We start from the raw sequence: 21,450 nt of genomic DNA, 5'->3' as shown, positions 1-21,450 counted from the left end.
AACTACATCAAGAACTTTGTACGTTGTTTCTGTAAATGTTGGTGTTGTGTCCTGTTTACACTGTGCATGTTCAATAATGTGTTGTGAATGTGCTGGTGGATGTGTGGGGAGGAGCTTTTCCAAGTATCCTTAAAATGGACTAGCCTGTACAAATCCAGGGATGGAGGAGGCAGGCACGCAATTACAAATATTCAGTGTAGAAGAAACATCACTCACATGAACACAAGCATAGTTCACACAGAGTAAGTCTTTGTGCTCAACATGTGTCTCTTTCCTCGTGTTTCTCTGTCAGTTCCTCTGAAGAGCATTGAGGTGGAGGTGGAGGTGAGGGACCATGTGGCTACAGTGGTCTCCACTCTGCACTATGAGAACAAGGAGGACAAACCACTGGAGGCTGTGTTTGTCTTCCCTCTGCCTGCAGAAGCTGCTGTCTGTCATTTCAGTGCTCAGATTGGACAGACGCAGGTTGTGGCTGAGGTGCAGGAAAAACAGAAGGTGAGCTGGAGGGGAAAGATGGGCGGAACCTCGTGCTCTTTGCACTCATCCCCTGACTCTTTGTTGAGGCTTGAAAAACAGGTCTCACAGCCACAGAAGCTTTCAAGAGCTTTCTGAGTGCGAACTAAATTACATGTTCACTCATGTGTCTGTCCTCCAGGCTCGTGAGGAGTACGATGACGCGCTGAGCTCCGGTCAGCAGGCCTTCCTATTGGAGGAGAGTGAGCAGAGCCCAGATATATTCTCTCTGAGTGTGGGCAGTCTGCCTCCAGGAGAGAGCGCCTCCATCAGGCTGGAGTACGTCACTGAGTTGGCTGTGCAGGCTGATGACGGGCTGAGGTTTTGTCTGCCTGCTGTGCTCAACCCTCGCTACCAACCTCAGGGTAGGAAGGACCAGCCAACACTTGGTGTATAAAGCACATCATAAACCCCATTCAGTTTCTTCAAGTTTGGTCTGTTAACTTCAATAGTTTAACTGCAAGGCCGAGATGGAACTCATTAACACACCTATATCATACAAACTTCCAGGGAGTTTCAGCTGACTAGAGGATGAATAGTTTATGGTGAACTATTTCTTTAATGCACACATGGGCAAAATGCTGCACCATGGCCAGACCCGGCCCCAGGGCCATCTCAATCTGGCCCCCAATGTACTTTACTTTACTTTACTTTATTTCATTTAGCAGACGCTTTTGTCCAAAGCGACTTACAGCATATTACAATATAGCATAAAAATACAGCAATAAAATGCAACAATAAACAACAATAAATAGAAATAAAGACGGGAACATAAAATACACACATCACTTTTCGGAGGGGCCCAGGTGTAGTTCGAAAAAGTGTGTTTTTAGTCTCCGGCGGAAAATGGCCAACGAGTCAGCCAGCATAACAGAGGGGGGGAGCTCGTTCCACCATTGAGGAGCCAGGGAGGAAAAGAGTCGTGAGTGGGCTAAGCGGCCCCCAGGGTCACGTAGTGATGGAGGGGCAAGGCGAGCTGTACTCCAATGTACTCAAAAGAAAACAAAACAACCCCCCAAAACTCAATAAAAGGCAGAATTATGTTAATAAATCTCATCTGCTATACAGCCATTTGATTTGTATCACTATTATATTATATCAGGGGATTAACAGGAGAAATGAATCACTGTGGGAGAGAGGGTTAAAAATAGAGACTCCCATGAAAATCGTGTTGGCAGGTATGATGTCCAATGTGTGGCCCTTCGCTGACTTTATGTAAATCAGTATGGCCCTCTGGGAGAAAATGTTTTGCCCACCCCTGCTTGAATGTTACTGTTAGCCTATTTTGCTACACAAAAATGATCCTTGATGTTGAATATTTATTTTCTCCTTCCCTCATGAAATTCATGATATGTATTATGAGTGCAACTTCAGCCCAGCCAAACACTGTTTTCCAGCTGCTAAAAATGGCTTTTAATGCGTAATACCTCCTTAATAAAGGCATTCCTAACTTGTCTCATGTCTTTCTCAGGCAGTGAAGGTGGCAGCGTTCAGGTGACCTCTGTGCCAGCCTCTCTTGTGCCCTACGGTCTGTCTTTCTCTGGCCGGGTGTCCTCTCCTCGACCCATCTCTAAAGTAGAGGCCAACTGTTCCATGGAGCCTCTCCAGTACCTCAACACAGAGCAAACCCAGGCCACGGTAGTGTGCTTGTATGTGTGTGTGTGTGTGTGTGTGTGTGTGTGTGTGTGTGTGTGTGCGCGCGTGTGTGTGTGTGCGCGTGCGCGTGCATGTGTGTGACTACAAGGCATTTAGCGTGTTGTTCATATTTCAGTGAATGTTTTGTGAACTGCAGGTCAAGCTGGCTGCAGGACACAAGTTTGACAGGGATGTGGAGCTGTTGATTTATTACAAAGATGCTCACCAGCCCACTGCTGTGGTGGAGGCAGGACAGCCTTCTGCCAAGCCTGGTAAGTAGAAGTTACTGAAGGTGTTACTTGATAAGAAAGGTCCTCAAACACGTGTTTTAATTACTGTATATGTAATACATTGTTATTTGAATAGATGGTAAGAGTGATTGGTGGTCATTTTTACTTAAGGTCCTCCAACAGTTTTGTAAATTAAATGTAAGAGAGAAGTATCCTTCCTTTTATATAAAAGGGAGTAAGTGGGTTCTGCGATTTTGGTCACGTTTGCAATTGTCATTCTTACTTTCTCTTCTCTCCCCCATCTTCCAGGCACTGTGATGGGCGACCCAGTGGTGATGCTGAGCCTGTACCCCGAGTTCCCCCAGGCTGTGATGTCTTCAGTGGCCTCATGTGGGGAGTTCCTTTTCCTGTTGGATCGATCTGGAAGTATGGATTGTTCTTTGGACAACAGAGAGCAGGGTCAGACTCGCATCAGCAGCGCCAGGGTATTTAGAGAGCGTCCTATTCCTTGAAGCTCCTTTACTCTGCTAATCATTCCTATTCTTGCTCTCACATAAGTGGCCTTCTCTGTCTTCCCCCCTCCCTCCTAGGATACTCTGCTGCTCCTGCTGAAGAGCTTGTCAATGGGTTGCTATTTCAACATCTACAGTTTTGGTTCCAGCTACGATCATATCTTCCCGTAAGTGACTCATTCAGTTACCAACATGTGTTAATGTAGCTGGTAAATGGTTAAAACACGTAGTGCTGGACCACTATTGTTTTGCTACTGATGGTTTATTATTATTTTTCTGTGACAAATCAAATTTCTGTAAGATGATACATGCATGAAAACTAGCAGAATGATACATATGCGTGTACAAATGTGTCACAGCAAATCTTACCCCAATCGGCCTGCTGGTGGTGCTATAATTATTAGTCAACAAGAGTCTAACAGCTACACAATGTTGAACTTTATGGAAGTGTCGCTGCCAGGAAACAAATGTGGGTCTCCCTCTTGAGAGTCTGCAGTCTATCTCCCTGTGGGGCCACCTGACCCATAAAGTGGTGAATAGGCCTTATTACAAAATTGCTTATAACTCAAGAACACTTTGTTATGATAACTAGTATAACTTTTATTGATGTCCAACTGCAATTAGTGCTTGAACCACAGAATTGCTATATCTAGTATATTCTATATTAACCACTATGTGTGTGTGTGTGTGTGTGTGTGTGTGTGTGTGTGTGTGTGTGTGTGTGTGTGTGTGTGTGTGTGTGTGTGTGTGTGTGTGTGTGTGTGTGTGTGTGTGTGGGTGTGTGTGTGTGTGTGTGTGTGTGTGTGTGTGTGTGTGTGTGTGTGTGTGTGTGTGTGTGTGTGTGTGTGTGTGTGTGTGTGGGGTGTGTGTGTGTGTGTGTGTGTGTGTGTGTGTGTGTGTGTGTGTGTGTGTGTGTGTGTGTGTGTGTGTGTGTGTGTGTGTGATGGCAGAAAGAGTGTGGAGTACAGCCAGAAGAGCATGGACGAGGCTCTGAAGATGGTTGAGAAGATGGAGGCTAATATGGGAGGAACAGAGATCCTGCAGCCCCTCAAACATATCTACAAACAGTCATGCATTCCCAGTCAGCCAAGACAGGTAGCACACACACACACACACACACACACACACACACACACACACACACACACACACACACACACACAGACACACGTTACACGTTACACAGGTTGTGCAAGCATCTCTTACCAGTAACAACACTATATGTCAGGGGTGTCTAAACTTTTTTGAATGGGGGCCAGATTAGATCACATGAAAATCCCGGGGGGCCAGCTGCTTCTCACATCATATGGGTTATAAATAAAATAACATAGAAAATCACATACAAATGTAATCTAAAGATTTTGTTTACCATCTGAAAACATTAGTTCTGCCTGTGTTGTTCCTACTTGGTGCTTGTACAAACTGTATGATAGTGCTGTCATCGCTAGGTGAAGGGAAAAAATGCAAATTGAACTTGCTTGATTAACCAATACAGTGTGTTCGACAGACCCGAAACACCTTACGACCCCAGTTAACATCACTGATGACGCGTCCCAGCGCATGCTGAAGTATGTATTTTTAACATAGAGTCCTGGTTCCCCTGACCAGTGACACTTAGGAATAGACTAGGTGACAACCAGGTATAGATTGGTGACAAGCTGGAGAGACAGTTGACGGTCGGAGAGTCGGCATCCGGTACGGGATGGGTTTAGCACCCCAGCCTGGCTCTCGTGAGGGAGAAATCCACAAACGCTACGGATTAGCCTCCTGAAAATCTGTGTAAATATCGGCGCGGCCTGGGGTCCTTCAGGCTAGAGCGAGGTGCTCGGCGCAGGCGAATGAGGAGCGCGAATGAGGAGCGCGGCCGGGAGACAACCCATAGCACCTTAGAGCCTCCATGCACCGAAGGGTCTTGCAATGCTGCGATGTAGCACTAGCTCTATTGCAGTGGATTGGAGCGTGATCGGCCCTTCCGCGGGCAACGTTGCAGACAGAGTAGGAGGGCTGATCCGTGAGCGGCTGCTTCTGGGATGCGAGTCGGGGTCTTAATCGGCCTCGGCTGGGTCTACTGGGCAAGGGTGTATGATGTTCGACAGACCCGAAACACCTTACGACCCCAGTTAACATCACTGATGACGCGTCCCAGCGCATGCTGAAGTATGTATTTTAAACAACATGGAGAGACACATAATGTATATTTTGAGAGACAAGCCGAGGGCCACTTAAAATAAGTCCGCGGGCCGCAATTGACCCCAGGGCCGGACTTTGGACATGCTTGCCATATGTCATTCAATTAACAGTAGCTCATCCCTTTCTCACGAGAAGTGCAAAACCAAACTAACAGGTTTGTATATTCACTTGTGCGACTGAAACAAAATACACTTCTCAGTCTCAACGTATTATGTGGATGACGTCAGTCAACTCCATCATGTTTCACAGACTGATGTTTGGTAACTCATGGTGATTATAGTCTCCTGTCTCATTTGTCCTCCTCAGCTGTTTGTCTTCACTGACGGCGAGGTGGGGAACACCAAAGAAGTTGTAGATCTGGTGAAGAAGAATGCAGGTTCTCACAGGTGAAGATACAAACACACGACATACACAACTCCTATAATAATGTCACATGTCCTAATGCTGTGTGTGTGTGTGTGTGTGTGTGTGTGTGTGTGTGCGTGTGTGTGTGTGTGTGTGTGTGTGTGTGTGTGTGTGTGTGTGTGTGTGTGTGTGTGTGTGTGTGTGTGTGTGTGTGTGTGTGCGTGCTGTATAGGTGTTTCTCTTTTGGGATTGGGGATGGGGCCAGCTCTGCTCTCATCAGTGGGGTGGCCAAAGCTGGAGGAGGTCACGCCCAGTTCATCACAGGAGCTGACAGGATGCAACCCAAAGTAAGACGGGTTGAGATGCAGATCAAATAAAGAGGTCAAATTAAGCAAGCTAATCGCATCACTGCATCTGTTCTGGAGGCGGTGTACATTAGCCCTTAGTCTTCCTTCTGCCCTCCAGGTGATGCAGTCGCTGCGATTTGCCCTGCAGCCAGCTGTGGTGGACATCTCGGTCACGTGGGATCTGCCAAAGGGAGTGTCCATCACCTCTCTTTCTCCATCCATCACAACACTTTTCCACGGTCAAAGGTCACTGCTCTATGCCCAGCTCACTGGAGAGGTAGGAGCATCTAGTCTCATTTTTACACTGTTTAACATTATGCACAAAAATGCTTGGGTACCATACGGTCCTCTAAACCAGTGGTTCTCAAACGTTTTTGGCTTCAGCACCCTGCAAACAAAACAAAAATATACAAAAGAAAACTTCTGAAGAAATGGATTTAAAATGGATTGAAAAGTTGCAATTAGTCCCCCCTGAGCAGATTTATTTTAATGTTTCATTTATTTTCATGATATTTTTCCATTTTGCCCTTTCTCCCTGTAGTACCTTCATGTACCCCTAGGGGTTACACATACTTACCCACTTTGGGAAGCACTCTAACCCATGACATAGTGAAGCATAACAGTTTAAAAACAAGAAGACAGTTTGCTTTCAAAATAAATATGTTGGTTGTTGAGGCCGTTTTGTATTGTGATTGTTGCCACTCTACATTTTGAATATGTTGTTGGCGTTCTCATCATTTTTCAATCATTATAGTAAGTATGGTTTCTAATACTCTCATGCTCTGTCAGAGTTCAGGGGCCACAGAGGGCTGTGTGACGGTGAAGTACAGCCTGGCAGCTCATCCCTCTCAGAACCAAATCCACTTCAGCCTCAAACCTACAGAGGACACGGGGTAAAACAGCTTTTGGTCAGACAGCTAAAGTGTCATTGCATTGGGTAGTGGGGTTTACAGTTTGACAGTATGCCAGTCTGGGGTCAACTAAAGGGGGAAAATAAAAGAATTGGTGGTAAGAAATAATTTCATATTTATTAAAGGAATATTACACCACTCTATCTGCTCTCTACAGATTGACCGTCCACAGGCTGGGGGCTCGGACCCTGATTCGCTCCCTGGAGATGGAGGAGAGAGAGCAGAGAGGACAGCAGAATGGAGGAGTGAAGGAGAAGGTGGTTGAGCTCAGTGTTCAATCAGGAGTGAGCAGTTCCTTCACTGCCTTCATTGCTGTCAACAAAGGCAATAGGGAGGCTATACAAGGACCTCTGCTGCGCAGAAATGTCCCAGCACCCAGTAAGTGGACATCTGTATGAGACCATGTGAAATGATGTACTGCTTTAACATCATGCTTCATGGCATTAATCATTCAAATCTACACAAACTATATATTTCTATATATTTTGGTGCATAAAAGAGGTGAGTTCAACGTCAGCAAGCACAAATACTTTTATTTGTCTCCATTAACGGTATCAAAATTTCCTCTTTATTTGAATGTTACATGCTAGAAATGAGACAGCGTTTGTACCACTGTATCTCCCCTGGACACAACTAGGATATTCTTGTACTCTGTGGGCCCTATCGTCGTACAGGCGTGCACACCTCTTATTCAAGATTCAAGATTCAAGATTTTTATTGTCACACCGTAGTACAAGTATCACGTGTGAAATTCTTGTGCTGTGGACTCCGTTTACAACATAGTACAAAGAAATAACAGGGCATATGTGTGCAGGAAAACAACAAGAGACACAACAAGCAATAAGGCAGTAAAGTGATAAGACAAGTCAAAGACAGTGGCATATTCACTGTACATAGGTGCACATGGCATGTACATACTTTAAACATAGTTGACGTTCTGTTTGCACAGGTGCAAATAGCATATACCTAATTAAACATACAATTAAACATTAGACATACGTAATGGTAGCAGCTACAGTACGGTACAGTACAGCTACTATACTATTTGTGTATGTTAAGGAGTCTCGTGGCCTGCGGGAAGAGAGAGAGGTGGTTGTCCTGGCACCATTGTTCCAGGGCCCCCACCTCCTCTCTGTAGGCCGTCTCGTCGCTCTTGGAGATCAGCCCCACGACCGCTGTGTCGTCTGCAAACTTCACGATGGTTTTCGAAGATTGAGTCACCATGCAGTCGTGGGTGTAGAGGTCGTACCAGAAGGGGCTGGAGACGCACCCCTGGGGCGCTCCTATGCTGATGGTCAGTGGGGAGGAGGTGAGGTTGCCCACTCTCACCACCTGGCGGCGGTCTGTCAGGAAGTCCAGGATCCAGTCACACATTGCTGTGTTTAGTCCCAGATCCTTGAGCTTGCTTATGCCATCTTATGCCATCTTCCCTGCGTCTTATGCTATCGTCTGCCTCCACCATCCAGTTTTGCGCCAGGATCTAAGCGCAGACACAGGTGTAGGCGTGGCCCAGGCGTGTCCGCGCAAAATACTGGCCTTTGCGCACCTCTTATGCTATCGTCTGCCTCCTGCAAGTGTCATTTTGCACTCTGGCGAAGATACCATCAGCAGGTTCCGAGCGTAAACACAGGTTTCGGCGTCGCCCATGCCAAACCAGGCGTGCGCGCAGAATGCTGGGCGCAAAGTCCTTGCGTGCACGCAATTTTAAGACCACCTAATAGTAGGTCTTAAACAGCTCTTAGCCCTAAAAACCCCACTGCGCCTGAGCGCACCAATATTCTGCGCGCAGTGCAGGAAAACCTGGCATGGATGTCACTCTCTCTCCAAAACCTCGCCCGTGCACACACTCTTCCCCCTCTTCAGAATGCCATGTTGATTTTCAACTATAGCCTACATTGCAGAAAAAAACACACACCTTGATTTAAAAATGAGAATTTGTCATGGTTTTATTAGGCTACATCATTCCCGAACATACAGGTCTTTGGTGTGAGGTGTTAATAGTAGATTACTTTTGAGAAAGTTGTGCCAGTATACAGTAACCTCTTTCCCTGCAATTGCACGCATATGCAAGGCCATGCTTCTCCACAGCGCGGATGGCGTGACTGCAGTCAATAGCTTAACCCGAGTGGATAATTCTGATATGGGCTATTGAAATAGGCTAGAATTAAATTCTCACACATCCCTACACTATTAAAGAAACTAATATTTTTACATTTGTATGTTATAGCCTATATGAACGAAACGTCTAATAACAGTAAGCGCACACTTTGGGACATAATAACACCATGGGGATATCCACTGCGTAACTGCGCAGCAGTTAGGGCTGGCACGGATCAGAAAACCCACGGTTCGGATCGCGTGACGGATTTTGAGCCACGGATCACGGATTTTTCGGATCAGCAAAAAAAAAAAAAACATCTCAGATTTTTTTCTCGCAAAATTTGAATTTCGATTTCGATTCGATTTTTTAATACTATTACCGGTATACTTCTCTAACCATTTGTTGCCCTGCACAGCTAAAAAAAAAATCTCATAAGTGACATAATTTATGCTTTTACTCTGAAGGCAGAACAACCCAACTTCCTGTTTTAGCGTGGCGCTGCTATGCCTAACTTCCTGGCTGTTGCTTGCTAACCTGCAGTCACTTGACACGGGTATGTGGGTAATTGCATAGTAGGACAATATCAACAGACAGGGTGAGTCTGGAAACATAACGTTGCAGCTACTTAACGTTAAGCTACTCGGTGGCCCCACATGTTTTGTTGTTATGTGTCCTAAAGCCTTTCTCTTGCCACAATGCCGACATACTGTACCATAGCGGTTCTGTCCACCACTCTTCTTCCGTCGTCATATTTGACAGGGAAGCCAAAATGCTCCCATACAGCTGATTTAAATGATGCGGGAGGCTTTTCCAATTAAGCTGCTTTTTGGCTCGTACTTGCTTATTGAATACGAACTTGTTCATCCTCCAATTCTCTCTCTCCCTCCCTCTCTCTCTCCCCTCTCTCGTTCTCTCCCATCTCTCTCACTCTCCCCATCTCTCTTTTCTCTCTCGCCCTCTTTTTCTCTCTCACTCTGTCCCTCTCAGCGAGGAGGAAGCTGCAGCTGACGTGACGCTGTGGCTTTTAACTCATTGAGTGCCAGCCACTTTTGGAGAACGGACGCTCCCAGTGCCAGAGTTTCAGAGCGTTTTCAGTGATATCTCGAGGCCCACAGAATATTGTGTGATATTACTATGTAAACACCGAACACGCACAAAGAACGAGGAGACTCTATTGTATCATCAGCAAAAAAAAAGTTTATTGATACCATTTTCCGTTCTTTAGTTATCAGCCGGAGAAGATAGGTTGTTTTCAGCAAAAACAGGCGTTTCAAATTAGAAGCTGAGATATTGAGCCTTTTGTGAAATGAAGCATTTCAAGCAAATCACTGACTCTGAAGCTAATATTTTCTGACCTGAAACATCTGAACAGTAATTTCCTTCAATAAACAGCACCCCCACCCCCCTCAACTCCAAACTCCTCCTCCGTGGGAGTGTCTCTGGTGGCTCTGCTCGCTCTGCTGGCTGCTGCGTGTGTCAGGCGAGTCTCTGCTGCCTGCTATGGCAGGCTCTGCTGCCTGCGAATCCACGTGGCGGCCGCTCGTCAGGGGAGTCTGGATGGGGCTCGCTGAGTTCGTCTGCCTTTCTGGGGTTTCGGTTGTGAGCTGGGATGAAGCTGCGTCCGATTCTAGGCTTTCTGCTGCGCGTTTCAAAGTGCGCTGCACCCAGTCTATTTTCGGAGCGCTCAGCCTTGTGCGCCGGCTCCCAGCGCGACACTGAAAAGCCAAACCATTCTCATGAGAATGGTTTGGCTTTGGTTTTATTTTCTGGCGGCTAATCGTGTGGAGAAACTATGCAGCAGAGACAGAGGGGCTCATTTGTGGGAGCGGATTGACTGCTGTTCGCAGCTAACATTGGCTCCAGGCAGCCAGAGCAATCTGTGCCGCTCTGGCTCATGCATCGGTTTCTCTTTCATCACGGGGCTTTTTCTGCTGTTTTTCCTCAACTTACGCTAATCTGGAGAGCACTGTCGCCACCTAATGGGTCCGTAAAATAGGTTATACACCTTCAATAGCTACAATATTTTTACAGGAGATGCACGAGGCTTTGATCCACGTCCCACCGTCAAAAAACGCAATTGACGACTTTAGTCGTCTTTGGCACTCTACGTTACTATTCGAATTGACGACTATAGTCGTCATTGGCACTCAATGAGTTAAGGGGGGTGGCCAATGGCCATGATCACACCTATGAATAATTTTGGGCTTAAACACGCCTATATGGAGGTTTGCGCCGAGTTGATGCAGAGCACAGCGGGGCAACACGCCCGCGGCGCTGTTCAGCCACAAAACGGGCGCTGACGCAAAATCACCGCCTTTGCGACGATAGAGCCCTGTGTGTGTGTGTGTGTGTGTGTGTGTGTGTGTTACCTGTCTCAGCTGTCAGAGCCTTCTTCTGGCTGTACTCCACACTCTTTCTGCCATCAAAAAACAAAAATGTCATGCAGAAGGATTTGCATGACATTTTCAAGAAATGTTTATTTAGACTCTAAATTTTTGAGAGTCTTGGAGTTGTCGTCCTTGTTATTTCATTTTTATGCCAAATTGTGTCCTTGCAATGAATACGAGAGCCACTGGCTTACAGTACAGTATGTGTTGCTCTATGTACTTTTTGTGTATTACTGTAATTAAGTCCCTTGTAATGCCTTTACATACTCTAATGCCTCACTCTCTTTTTATTTCAAAGGGATGTTTCAGAGTTTGAGGTCCCCCATTGGGTGTGCTCTAGGGATGAATCGCCAAATCGTGAAAATGAGCTGTGCTGCACCACGGATGATGATGAAAGGTGCAGTTGGACTTGGGAGTTGTGGATGTGAGTAACACACCAAAGGGGTTTTTCTACATACTAGAAATCTTGCGAGATCTTGAGAGCTGCCCGGGCTCACTACGTCCACCCGCCTGCTCTATTGGCATGTGCAGCGCACAATAGACCCTTCTCACGGGGGCCATTTTGTGTCGAGAAGCCAGGGTAAACACAGGTGCAAGCAAAACACTAATGAGGGTTTCCAACTTCCATGATTGGAATTTGGAAACCCTCATTAGTGTTTTGCTTGCACCTGTGTTTACCCTGGCTTCTCGACACAAAATGGCCCCCGTGAGAAGGGTCTATTGCTCAACTTCACATCACTGATGACATCACTCACTGATGACATCACAATTGCTCGAGTGACCATCACTGATCACATCATGGAGTGCTCGAGTGACATCACTCAGCGCACAATTGCCCAACTTCGCATCACTGAAGATGTCAGTGAGGGATCAGTAGTGAGAGAAAAGTAGAGTGCGCACATTGACTGATGATGTCGTAGACACTGACATCATCTGTGACATTACTGACCAAAATCATCACAAATCTCACAATGTGGGACCAAAATCACAGACAGAAAGACAGACAGAGCCCACAAACTCAATTTTATATAATGATGATGATGATGATGATGATATCGGTATATATTTTTATTCTCCAAAGAAATGCATCAATCAATAACACTCTGTGTGTATTAGAGTGCGGCTCGAGTCGAACCCGTCCTGAGCCTGAGAGAGTGTTAGCCGAGCCTGAGAGAGTGTTAGCTGAGCCTGAGAAAGTGTTAGCCGAGTTAGCCGAGCCTGAGAGAGTGTTAGCCGAGCCTTAGCCGAGCCTGAGAGAGTGTTAGCTGAGCCTGAGAGCCTGAGAGAGTGTTAGCCGAGCCTGAGAGAGTGTTAGCCGAGCCTGAGAGAGTGTTAGCTGAGCCTGAGAGCCTGAGAGAGTGTTAGCCGAGCCTGAGAGAGTGTTAGCCGAGCCTGAGAGAGTGTTAGCCGAGTTAGCCGAGCCTGAGAAAGTGTTAGCTGAGCCTGAGAGAGTGTTAGCCGAGTTAGCCGAGCCTGAGAGAGTGTTAGCTGAGCCTGAGAGAGTGTTAGCCGAGTTAGCCGAGCCTGAGAGAGTGTTAGCCGAGCCTGAGAGAGTGTTAGCCGAGTTAGCCGAGCCTGAGAGAGTGTTAGCTGATTTTTTTTACATACCCCCCCCCCCCCCCCCCCCCCTCAGGAATGAGTCCATAGTAGCGCCGGTCTGTGGTTAACACAAGTTTATGGGAGTGCGAATTTGGCTTCAGCAGGATAATCTCCCATATATCATCCCCATTCCAAGTTGTTTTTTTTTTTTTTTAAATATACCCCCCCCCCCCTGATTTTTTATCCCATTTTTATCCCCCATTAGTGCAAATTTAATTAATTTATCCTGGTTGCTGCTCCACCCTCTGCCGATCTGGGGAGAGCCGAAACTGACTCCATCCTTCCTCCGAGACACGGGCAGTTAGCCAGCCGCTTCTTTTCACCTGACAGGGGAAGCTTCACCGGTAGGACATAGCACGTACAGGCGCCCCTAACAGGCGCCCCTAACGACCAGAGGAGGCACCAAGGGTAATTTAAGATTTTTTACACACATTTTGCCCCTGCTACCCTGAACTAAATACTACTTTTTAGGTTTGACTGACATCTACGGGCAAAAAGACATGCTGCTGCAATTGAAATCTCTGCTGTTGGCTTATACAGTATTGTTACCTTGTTTTGTTTCCCTTGCATCTTGCATCAGCTGCCAAGGCAAGCCGATTTGGGAGTGTGAAATCATGGTTTGGGGCTTCAAGAAATAAATCTTCAAAGAAAATGGGAACAGGTATGTTTTCCTAATCTTTTATATTGCTTGTATTGCAGTAGGGGAGGAGGGGGTGATTGAAGCACTTTTTTGTTTTGTTCCTCATAGCGTAAAGATGGCGTCAGCTCCAGTCCAGTTTATGGGTTGCACAGACGCGTCAACGTAACTACCAGAAGTCGACACCTACCGGGAGACGTCGAGCGACTCATAGTTTACTAACGTTACAGGGATCAGCTGATTGATCCTCTGACAGTGCGGTGTGACCATGTGACCCGTGCTGCGAAATCCCCAAGGAGGAAATACGGGAGGAGGCGATGGTTAAGGAAGAGGATATACTACAATACAATATACAAATACAAGGTTTCTATTGAGAGTTTAGCCGCCAGCTTCCAGTTGGTGCCCGGACAGAAGTTGTAGTAAGAGCAGTGGCATGGTGGTAGCTCTGGTCCAGGGCGCTCTTGGAAGATCCCTTTCCCTAGCTCTGTCACATCATGACCATATAATTAGCTATTGGGCTTTTGCCTCTGTCTACACTTCCGTCTCGAGACATTACTTACGTGAAACTGCTTGGAGCCCCCCTGGGGAGGCCCCCCTCCCACTTTGAAAACTTCTGGGCAAAATTTTGGTGATAGAAAAACTGGCATGTCCATTTTCAAAGGGGTCCCATGGCCTCTCACCTCAAGATATATGAATGAGAACCTTATATGTGTAGAATTAGGGCTACGCACCTTGAGTTGCATGCATGCTTTCTGTCGGAAAGGTGTTTTTTCCTTTAAATATGTTTATGCTTTATTTTTTTTTATTTTTTTTACAGTCAACTCTAAATCTAACTTATAATAAAAAATACTGTTAACTCATTGAGTGCCAGCCACTTTTGGAGAACGGACGCTCCCAGTGCCAGAGTTTCAGAGCGTTTTCAGTGATTTCTCGAGGCCCACAGAATATTGTGTGATATTACTATGTAAACACCGAACACGCACAAAGAACGATGAGACTCTATTGTATCAGCAGCAAAAGTTTATTGATATCATTTTCCGTTCTATAGTTATCAGCCGGAGAAGATAGGTCAAAAACAGCAAATACACGCGTTTCCATCTAGAAGCTGAGATATTGAGCCTTTTGTGAAATATAGCATTTCAAGCAAATCACAGACTCTGAAGCTAATATTTTCTGACCTGAAACATCTACAGAAATTTCCTTCAATATAACAGCACCCCCACCCCCCTCTACTGCAAACTCCTCCTCCGTGGGTGTGTCTCTGGTGGCTCTGCTCGCTCTAAGTGCTGCTTGTGTCAGGCGAGTCTCTGCTGCCTGGATGGCGGCCGCTCGTCGGGCCAGTCTGGATCGGGCTCGCTCATTTCTGGGGTTTCGGTTGTGAGCTGGGATGAAGCTGCGTCCGATTCTGGGCTTTCTGCTGCGCGTTTCAAAGTGTGCTGCACCCAGAGTCTATTTTCGGAGCCCCCCACCGTTGTGCGCCGGCTCCCAGCGCGACAGCGAAAAGCCAAACTATTCTCATGAGAATGGTTTCATCACGGCTTTTTCTGCTGTTTTTACTCAACTTTCTCTAATCTGGAGAGCACTGTCGCCACCTAATGGGTCGGTAAAATAGGTTATACACATTCAACATGCCCCAAAATTTTACAGGAGATATATTAGGCTTTGATCCACGTCCCACCGTCAAAAAACGCAATTGACGACAATCGTCGTCATTGGCACTCTACGTTACTAAAGCAATTGACGACGATTGTCGTCATTGGCACTCAATGAGTTAAACAGATAAAAGAGTACTGTTTTTATCTACAGCTTTCAGTATCACTTCCGCGGCTTCCTCTGCCAAAGCCCGAGCTAGCCCACTGGTTTAGCCACATAGATACGATGAGTGCCAGATAGTTGAGACAATCACAGCAAATTATCTGAAAGCCAGTTACTTCTCTGTGATTGATTGAGCAGACCCAAAAGCTTTTCACAATCTCATGAACAGCACATTGTGTTGTGAATGCAGTGCGAAAGGTCTTCAAAATGCAGTGAGAAAGGTCTTCAAAAATGGAAAATTCCTGAGTTCAGTTTCCCAATAGTGGCATCGTAGTTTATTTCAACCTGATTTATCTTAATTTTGAATTTCACAGAATATATTGTTTTTCAGCTAGTTCGAATTCATCATTCTCTCATCAAATTGATAGAGCGATTGGCAGATAGCTGTTTGAACTGGTGGAAGTCCGGTAGTTCAAGCGAAAAAGTAATGAAATTCAACAGGTTCAGGCAGTATCCGTACTTTCACACTGACCTTGAAATACACTGTGGGGCGGGGTGTACCATTATGAACAACGTGATTATCAGCATCATGTTGCACTGCATTGTGCCTGTGTGGAGGGACACACATAAGTCCTTAGGTTCACAACAGGGTGGGAATTTCACAGAGGCCATAGCCGCCGCCGCCTTCGAAAAATGAAAAGAAAGATGGGAGAGAAAAGAAAGGAGGGCGTACGTCACCCAATTTTTCACAAAAGAAGGAGGAAGAAGGAAAAACATATTACATTAATTACAGTATCAAAAGGAGATCACTTGACTGTTTTCTCCACTGTGAGAATCACAAACTGCCTTACACAGACCTTTTTTGTATGTAGGCTTATTAAATAAGCCTACATAAAAAAAGGTTCAGACTATACCAAATTTTGGTACAGTCTGAATCATGTCAAACAGCAATGGCTGAGTTTCCCAACAAAGACGCTTCTTAAGAGTTAAGAAGCTTCTTAAGGAGTTAAGAAGGCTCCAAAGAAGTGTTTCCCAAACGCATTCTTAACAGAATCGCTAAAGAAGGCTCTTAAGAAGCATCTTAACTGGAGCTGTCCACCATCTCGATGTGAGAGGTCCTCTGCGGCCCACTAGATGGCACTCTTAGACTGCAGTTCAAATTGCTTTATATACACAGCATACAACAAAATTGCGAGAAACACTACAGAATTTAAGCGACCTTGGGTTCTGTGAAAGGTGCTATATAAATCCACAACATTCTTATTATAAATGGAATCCATTCTGATAAGGAATATAGCCTACGGTAAAACATTTAAAACACAAGTAACCATACATACAGGGGAGATTTTCAAGTGTTCCCCAATTTTAAACACTAAAGGGTGCATGAAAGAAAGGAAAAAGGGAAAAACACAAGAGGAACAGTGGACACAAGTATCTCCTTTTGCCTGACGCGGCTGGATCTGCCAGTGCTTCGTCTTAAGAAGGTGTTAAGAATGCCCCAGACCCTTCTTACAAAACCTTCTTAACGAAAGATCATCTTAACGCGTTGGCTTCGTTGGCTTCTTACGGGGGCCTTAAGAAGTCAAGTCAAGTCAAGTTTATTTGTATAGCACATTTCATACACAGAGGCAATTCAAAGTGCTTCACATAAAATGGTTGACAGGAAAATAAAAGAAAAGAAGAGAATAAAATGGACATTTAAAAGCATCACAACAAAACTTTAAAAAAAAAAAGTATAAAAAGTGCATTAAGCAACAGGCGCAGCAGTTGCAGAAAGAGCTAAAAACTTATAGAGGACTCATTGGGTTTGCATAGTAGCTGTCAGCAGTTAAAAGCGACAGTAAACATAAAAGTCTTTAGTCTATTTTTAAAAGTAAGTAAGGTTGGGGCAGATCTGAGGTCTTCAGGCAATTTGTTCCAGCTAGCAGAAGCATAGTGGGTAAATGCAGCCTTCCCATGATTTGATTTGATCCTAGGGACAGTTAATAAGCTGGACCCTGTTGACCTAAGAGTTCTAGATGGTTCGTAGCGTGGGAGCAATTCAGCTATGTATTTTGGGCCTAGGCCATTAAGTGATTTATAGACTAATAACAGTATTTTAAAATTTATTCTATGACACACTGGCAACCAGTGTAAGGACTTAAGAACTGGAGTGATATGATCAGCTTTCTTAGTCTTCGTTAGAACTCTAGCAGCAGCATTCTGAATGAGTTGAAGTTGCCTAAGTTCTTAGAAGGGTTAAAGAAGCTTCTTAGCGCTAAGAAGCTTTTGGGAAACCCAGCCAATATCAGGCTGCAGTATCTTGGCTCAATTGTTTGGTTCCTATGGGATCAAATAAATAACAATCCTGATCACATAGGAATCCAGGAATTTAGGCAAGTAAATTAAAGGGGGGGGGGGGTTCAAGCTTTGTCTGAGGGGAGGCCCACATTCTGACACTTTGAAAGCCCCTTCTGTAGCCTATGCAAAGGATGTGTAATTGGCTCATTCTTATGTAGCCTCTGCAAAGGATGTGTAATTGGCTCATTCTCACATGCATTTCAGAAAAATTGCTCTTCTTCGCGATGTCAATACAGTCGCAGCAATATGGCCTTTGTGTCCTGGCTTGTGGCCTTGGGCCCTAAAAAGATTGCGACACTGAAGGCCAAATGGCCTTGCCTCTAAAATGAAGAAATTCCCACCCTGGTTCACAATGTTTCTCATATCAGTGATTAATTTATTATTCATAATTATGCTAAATCTTCACAATCGCATTGTCTCTGCGATTGTCATATCTTGACAATTGCCTAGTGTTTGGTATGCGCTGTACTGAGTTCCAACTTCTTTTTCCCTTTTTTTTTGTTGGTCTAATACAGCTTTGTCACAATACGCAGACATCACTGATTGTGACTTTGATAATGCCTATGGAACCCTTAAATGTGTGGACGCTGCTACACTCTCTGTCTGACAGTGGTAAGCTGTTCCACAGTTTGCTACCTCTGTAGGACAAAACATTTTGTCCGACAGAGGTCCGTCTCAGAGGTAGTTCACAGTCGCCTCTCGCTGAGCTTCCCGTAGTGTTCTGGATAGCTCTCCAACTGACTCTACACCATTCATGGGCAAAATGCGGCCCCAGGGCCGGACCTGGCCCCTGGACCATCTCAATCCGGCCCCCAAGGTCCTCAAAGAAAAACAAAACGACATCCCAAAAACTCAATAAAAGGCAGAATTATGTTAATAAATCTCATCTGCTACAGCCATTGGATTTGTATCACTATTATATCAGGAGATTAACAAGAAACTACCAATCACAACGGGAGAGAGGGTCAAAAATAGGGAGACTCCCACGAAAATCAGGAGTGTTGGCAGGTATAATCTCCAATGTGTGGCCCCCCAAGTCAGTATGGCCCTCAGGAAAAAAATTGCCCACCCCTGCACTACCTACACTGTGTAACTTTTCATGGTACAATGATACAGACTGCTGCTACAGATTCAACCACACACCCAAAAATGAAGGTGCTGGAAGCTAAGGCAGAACACTAGAAAGAGGAAAAAGGAGCAAACGTAACACCAAAAGGACTATTTATTCAGCTAATCTTTCAGTCAATAGACCTTCATCAGAGGATGTCTACACAACCAAAGGAGCAAAGAATAACACCACACCCACGACCGATGGTGGGTTTGGGTGCCAGATGGTTGAGACAATCACAGCAACGTATCTGAAAACCAGTTACTTCTCTGTGATTGATAGACCAGACCAGACCAATAGTGGCATCGTAGTTTTATTTCAACCTGATTTCTCTTAATCTTGAATTTCACAGAACATATTGTTTTTCAGCGATTCATTCAGAATTAGAATTCATAATTCTCATTCATCAAATTGATAGAGCAATTGGCAGATAGCTGTAGCCTTCGCACTCAAATTTGAGTTGGTGGAAGTCAAGTAGTTCAAGCTGAAAGTAATGAACGTCGTCATGCTCAGGCGGTATCCATACTTTAACACTGACCTTGAAATACACTGGTGTGTGTGAGGTGTACTGTTTTTAATATAGTATATGAACAACATCATTATCAGCATCAGTGTTCACTGAACATGTGCTGCACCGCATGGTGACAGAGGGACACGTCCTTAACAATGTTTCTCATATCAAACAGTGAGTGATTTATTATTGGTACTAGTGCAGTGCCCGTTGACCCCGCCCCTCGGAGTAGATCTGACAAATGGTTCTCAAGATATGCGAAAGACACACACAGACATACTCACTCAGCTTTATTTTGGACTGTCTGTTAACAGGTTCCGGATTTTATTTGAATGTTATCTATTTGTATTATTTTCCCAACAGCATACGATATCTGTGAAGATTCCCTGGGTGATGCAGTGGAGTGCGATGGTAATTCTTACGAAGGTAATTAGACACACATATAAGATTACAGTGTAAATAGTATGTTGGTTGTCATTCCAACAGCTCCAGACAACATGGCTTATGGTTTTGATGAGATCTATGAATCGCTGGGTGATGCAGTGGAGTCCGATGGTAATTATTCTGATGGTAGTTAGACACATTGTCACTTTCAAATACCCTACTATTTGTGGACAGTGTGAACTTTCCCCCGTGTCTTAGCCTTTTCTATTGATTACAATTCTGATGTTGTGGTCAAAAATACATGATTGCTTAATGACTGGTTGTTAGCCTAGCGTCAGCAGCTAAGCATAAGCCTCTAGCCTAGCAGCAGGAGCATATCTCGACATCTTGTTGGGTATGCGTGCCATTTATTTATTTATTTATGCCCAAATATAATTTTTTCACAATAAAAAACAGATTCCTTGCACTTCCTTTGATTTTCTCCTCATGCAGGCATGCTTGATTGTGACTTTGATCATTTTTTATTTTATTTTCTTTATTAATTTTTCATAGGGACAGTGCAGCATTAATGAACATTTGCATGTAAATGTGCCGGATTGTAGCCTTAGCTAATTTCCATCCGTAGTCCCTCGACAGGTAGATCTAAAGTGCATTGAGTTAAAAAAGAAAAGGTAGTACATACATAGGGCAACTGACAGTGAATACAATGTAAGTAACACATTATACATTATGGGATAGTGTATAATGTATACATAAAGGAGACATAATATAGACTTTCAGGGACATATACATAAAAAAGACATTAGACTTTCAGGGATATACATATACAAAGAAACAGAAACAGGAAACAAAAAAAAGGGTTTAAAAGTGGTCACAGTTCTGGTTGGTTCTGAGCCATGATTTTAACAGTCCCTTAAAGGTGTGGACGCTGCTACAATCTCTGTCTGACAGTGGTAAGCTGTTCCACAGTTTGCTACCTCTGTAGGACAAAACATTTTGTCCGACAGAGGTCCGTCTCAGAGGTAGTTCACAGTCGCCTCTCGCTGAACTTCGCGTAGTGTTAAGCTTGATAAAGTATTCTAAAGGAGGTGGTGCTAGCCCGTGAAGGACCTTATACAGGCAATTAAAAAAAAAAGTAATTGTCAAAGCTGAGGAGCTTGTACTTTAGAAGTATATTGCAATGATGGTAAGATGTAGGTTTCTTATCTAAAATTTTCAGAAGATGACTATGAAGCTCCTCAGCCCAGCCTCCTGCCACCCAGAGAGCCCTTGCTGCAGCTGATCTCTCTCCAGAAGGCCTCTGGCTCCTGGGTGCTAGAGCCAGCTCTGGCTACTGTACTGGGGAAGACCAGTGAGGAGGTGGAGAAGCCAAAGCCTGCATCGGTGAGTCATTGTCAAATCAAATATAAGAATCAAAATGAATGAATTGTAAATTAATTTAAAAGGCACATATCTACAAACAGAGTTCACAAAGTGCTTCACATAAAAAAAGTGAATAGTACATATGAGACTAAAATAAAAAGGGACAGGATGTCATCCTCATTCTCTTTGCTCTGGTTCCTGACGGCCTCTCCATCTGTTGTTGTTGGATTTGGGGAATTAGGTGAACCAGGAAGTGTGGGCCACCATTCTGGCTCTGATCTGGCTTCATGGCTTCAAGATGGAGGCCCAGGAAGAGTGGGAGCTTCTGGCCAAGAAGGCTGTGTCATGGCTCCATACACAGAAAGGTAATAACAATAATAGGTACTGTTTTATGATGATTAAAATCAGTTGTTTGGCAACATTCACAGCCTCCTTACATCCTGTATGTTTCCTCTGGTGACGGCTTGTCTTCTTTCAGCCTCGTGTGTCACTGAGTGTGTGGAAGCTGGAAATGTGCTGTTGGGTTGCAAGGTGCAGAAAGACGCCCTGGGGCTCTGAGGGCTTCATGCTGCCTAGCTTCTCC

General features: G+C 44.8%; 1 protein-coding gene across 1 annotated transcript; it reads left to right on the top strand.

Annotated features, from left to right (window-relative positions):
• Window positions 1-292: 292 nt before the first annotated feature.
• Window positions 293-21,450, top strand: LOC310772058 (von Willebrand factor A domain-containing protein 5A-like; the record flags this gene model as incomplete). Its single annotated transcript, XM_083664525.1, has 18 exons — window positions 293-495; window positions 656-878; window positions 1,985-2,151; window positions 2,306-2,420; window positions 2,688-2,863; window positions 2,969-3,057; window positions 3,841-3,985; window positions 5,387-5,466; window positions 5,658-5,772; window positions 5,891-6,049; window positions 6,562-6,665; window positions 6,841-7,061; window positions 11,470-11,595; window positions 13,351-13,431; window positions 19,608-19,676; window positions 20,725-20,888; window positions 21,109-21,232; window positions 21,346-21,450. Coding segments are annotated over 18 exons (2,441 nt in total), but the record flags the coding sequence as incomplete, so codon positions are not given.

This window comes from Poromitra crassiceps (assembly GCF_964638095.1).
Source record: "Poromitra crassiceps genome assembly, contig: HAP1_SCAFFOLD_1836, whole genome shotgun sequence".
Taxonomy (NCBI): domain Eukaryota; kingdom Metazoa; phylum Chordata; class Actinopteri; order Beryciformes; family Melamphaidae; genus Poromitra; species Poromitra crassiceps.
The sequence above is the reverse complement of the archived record's forward strand: the minus strand, read 5'-3'. Positions and strand labels throughout refer to the sequence as shown.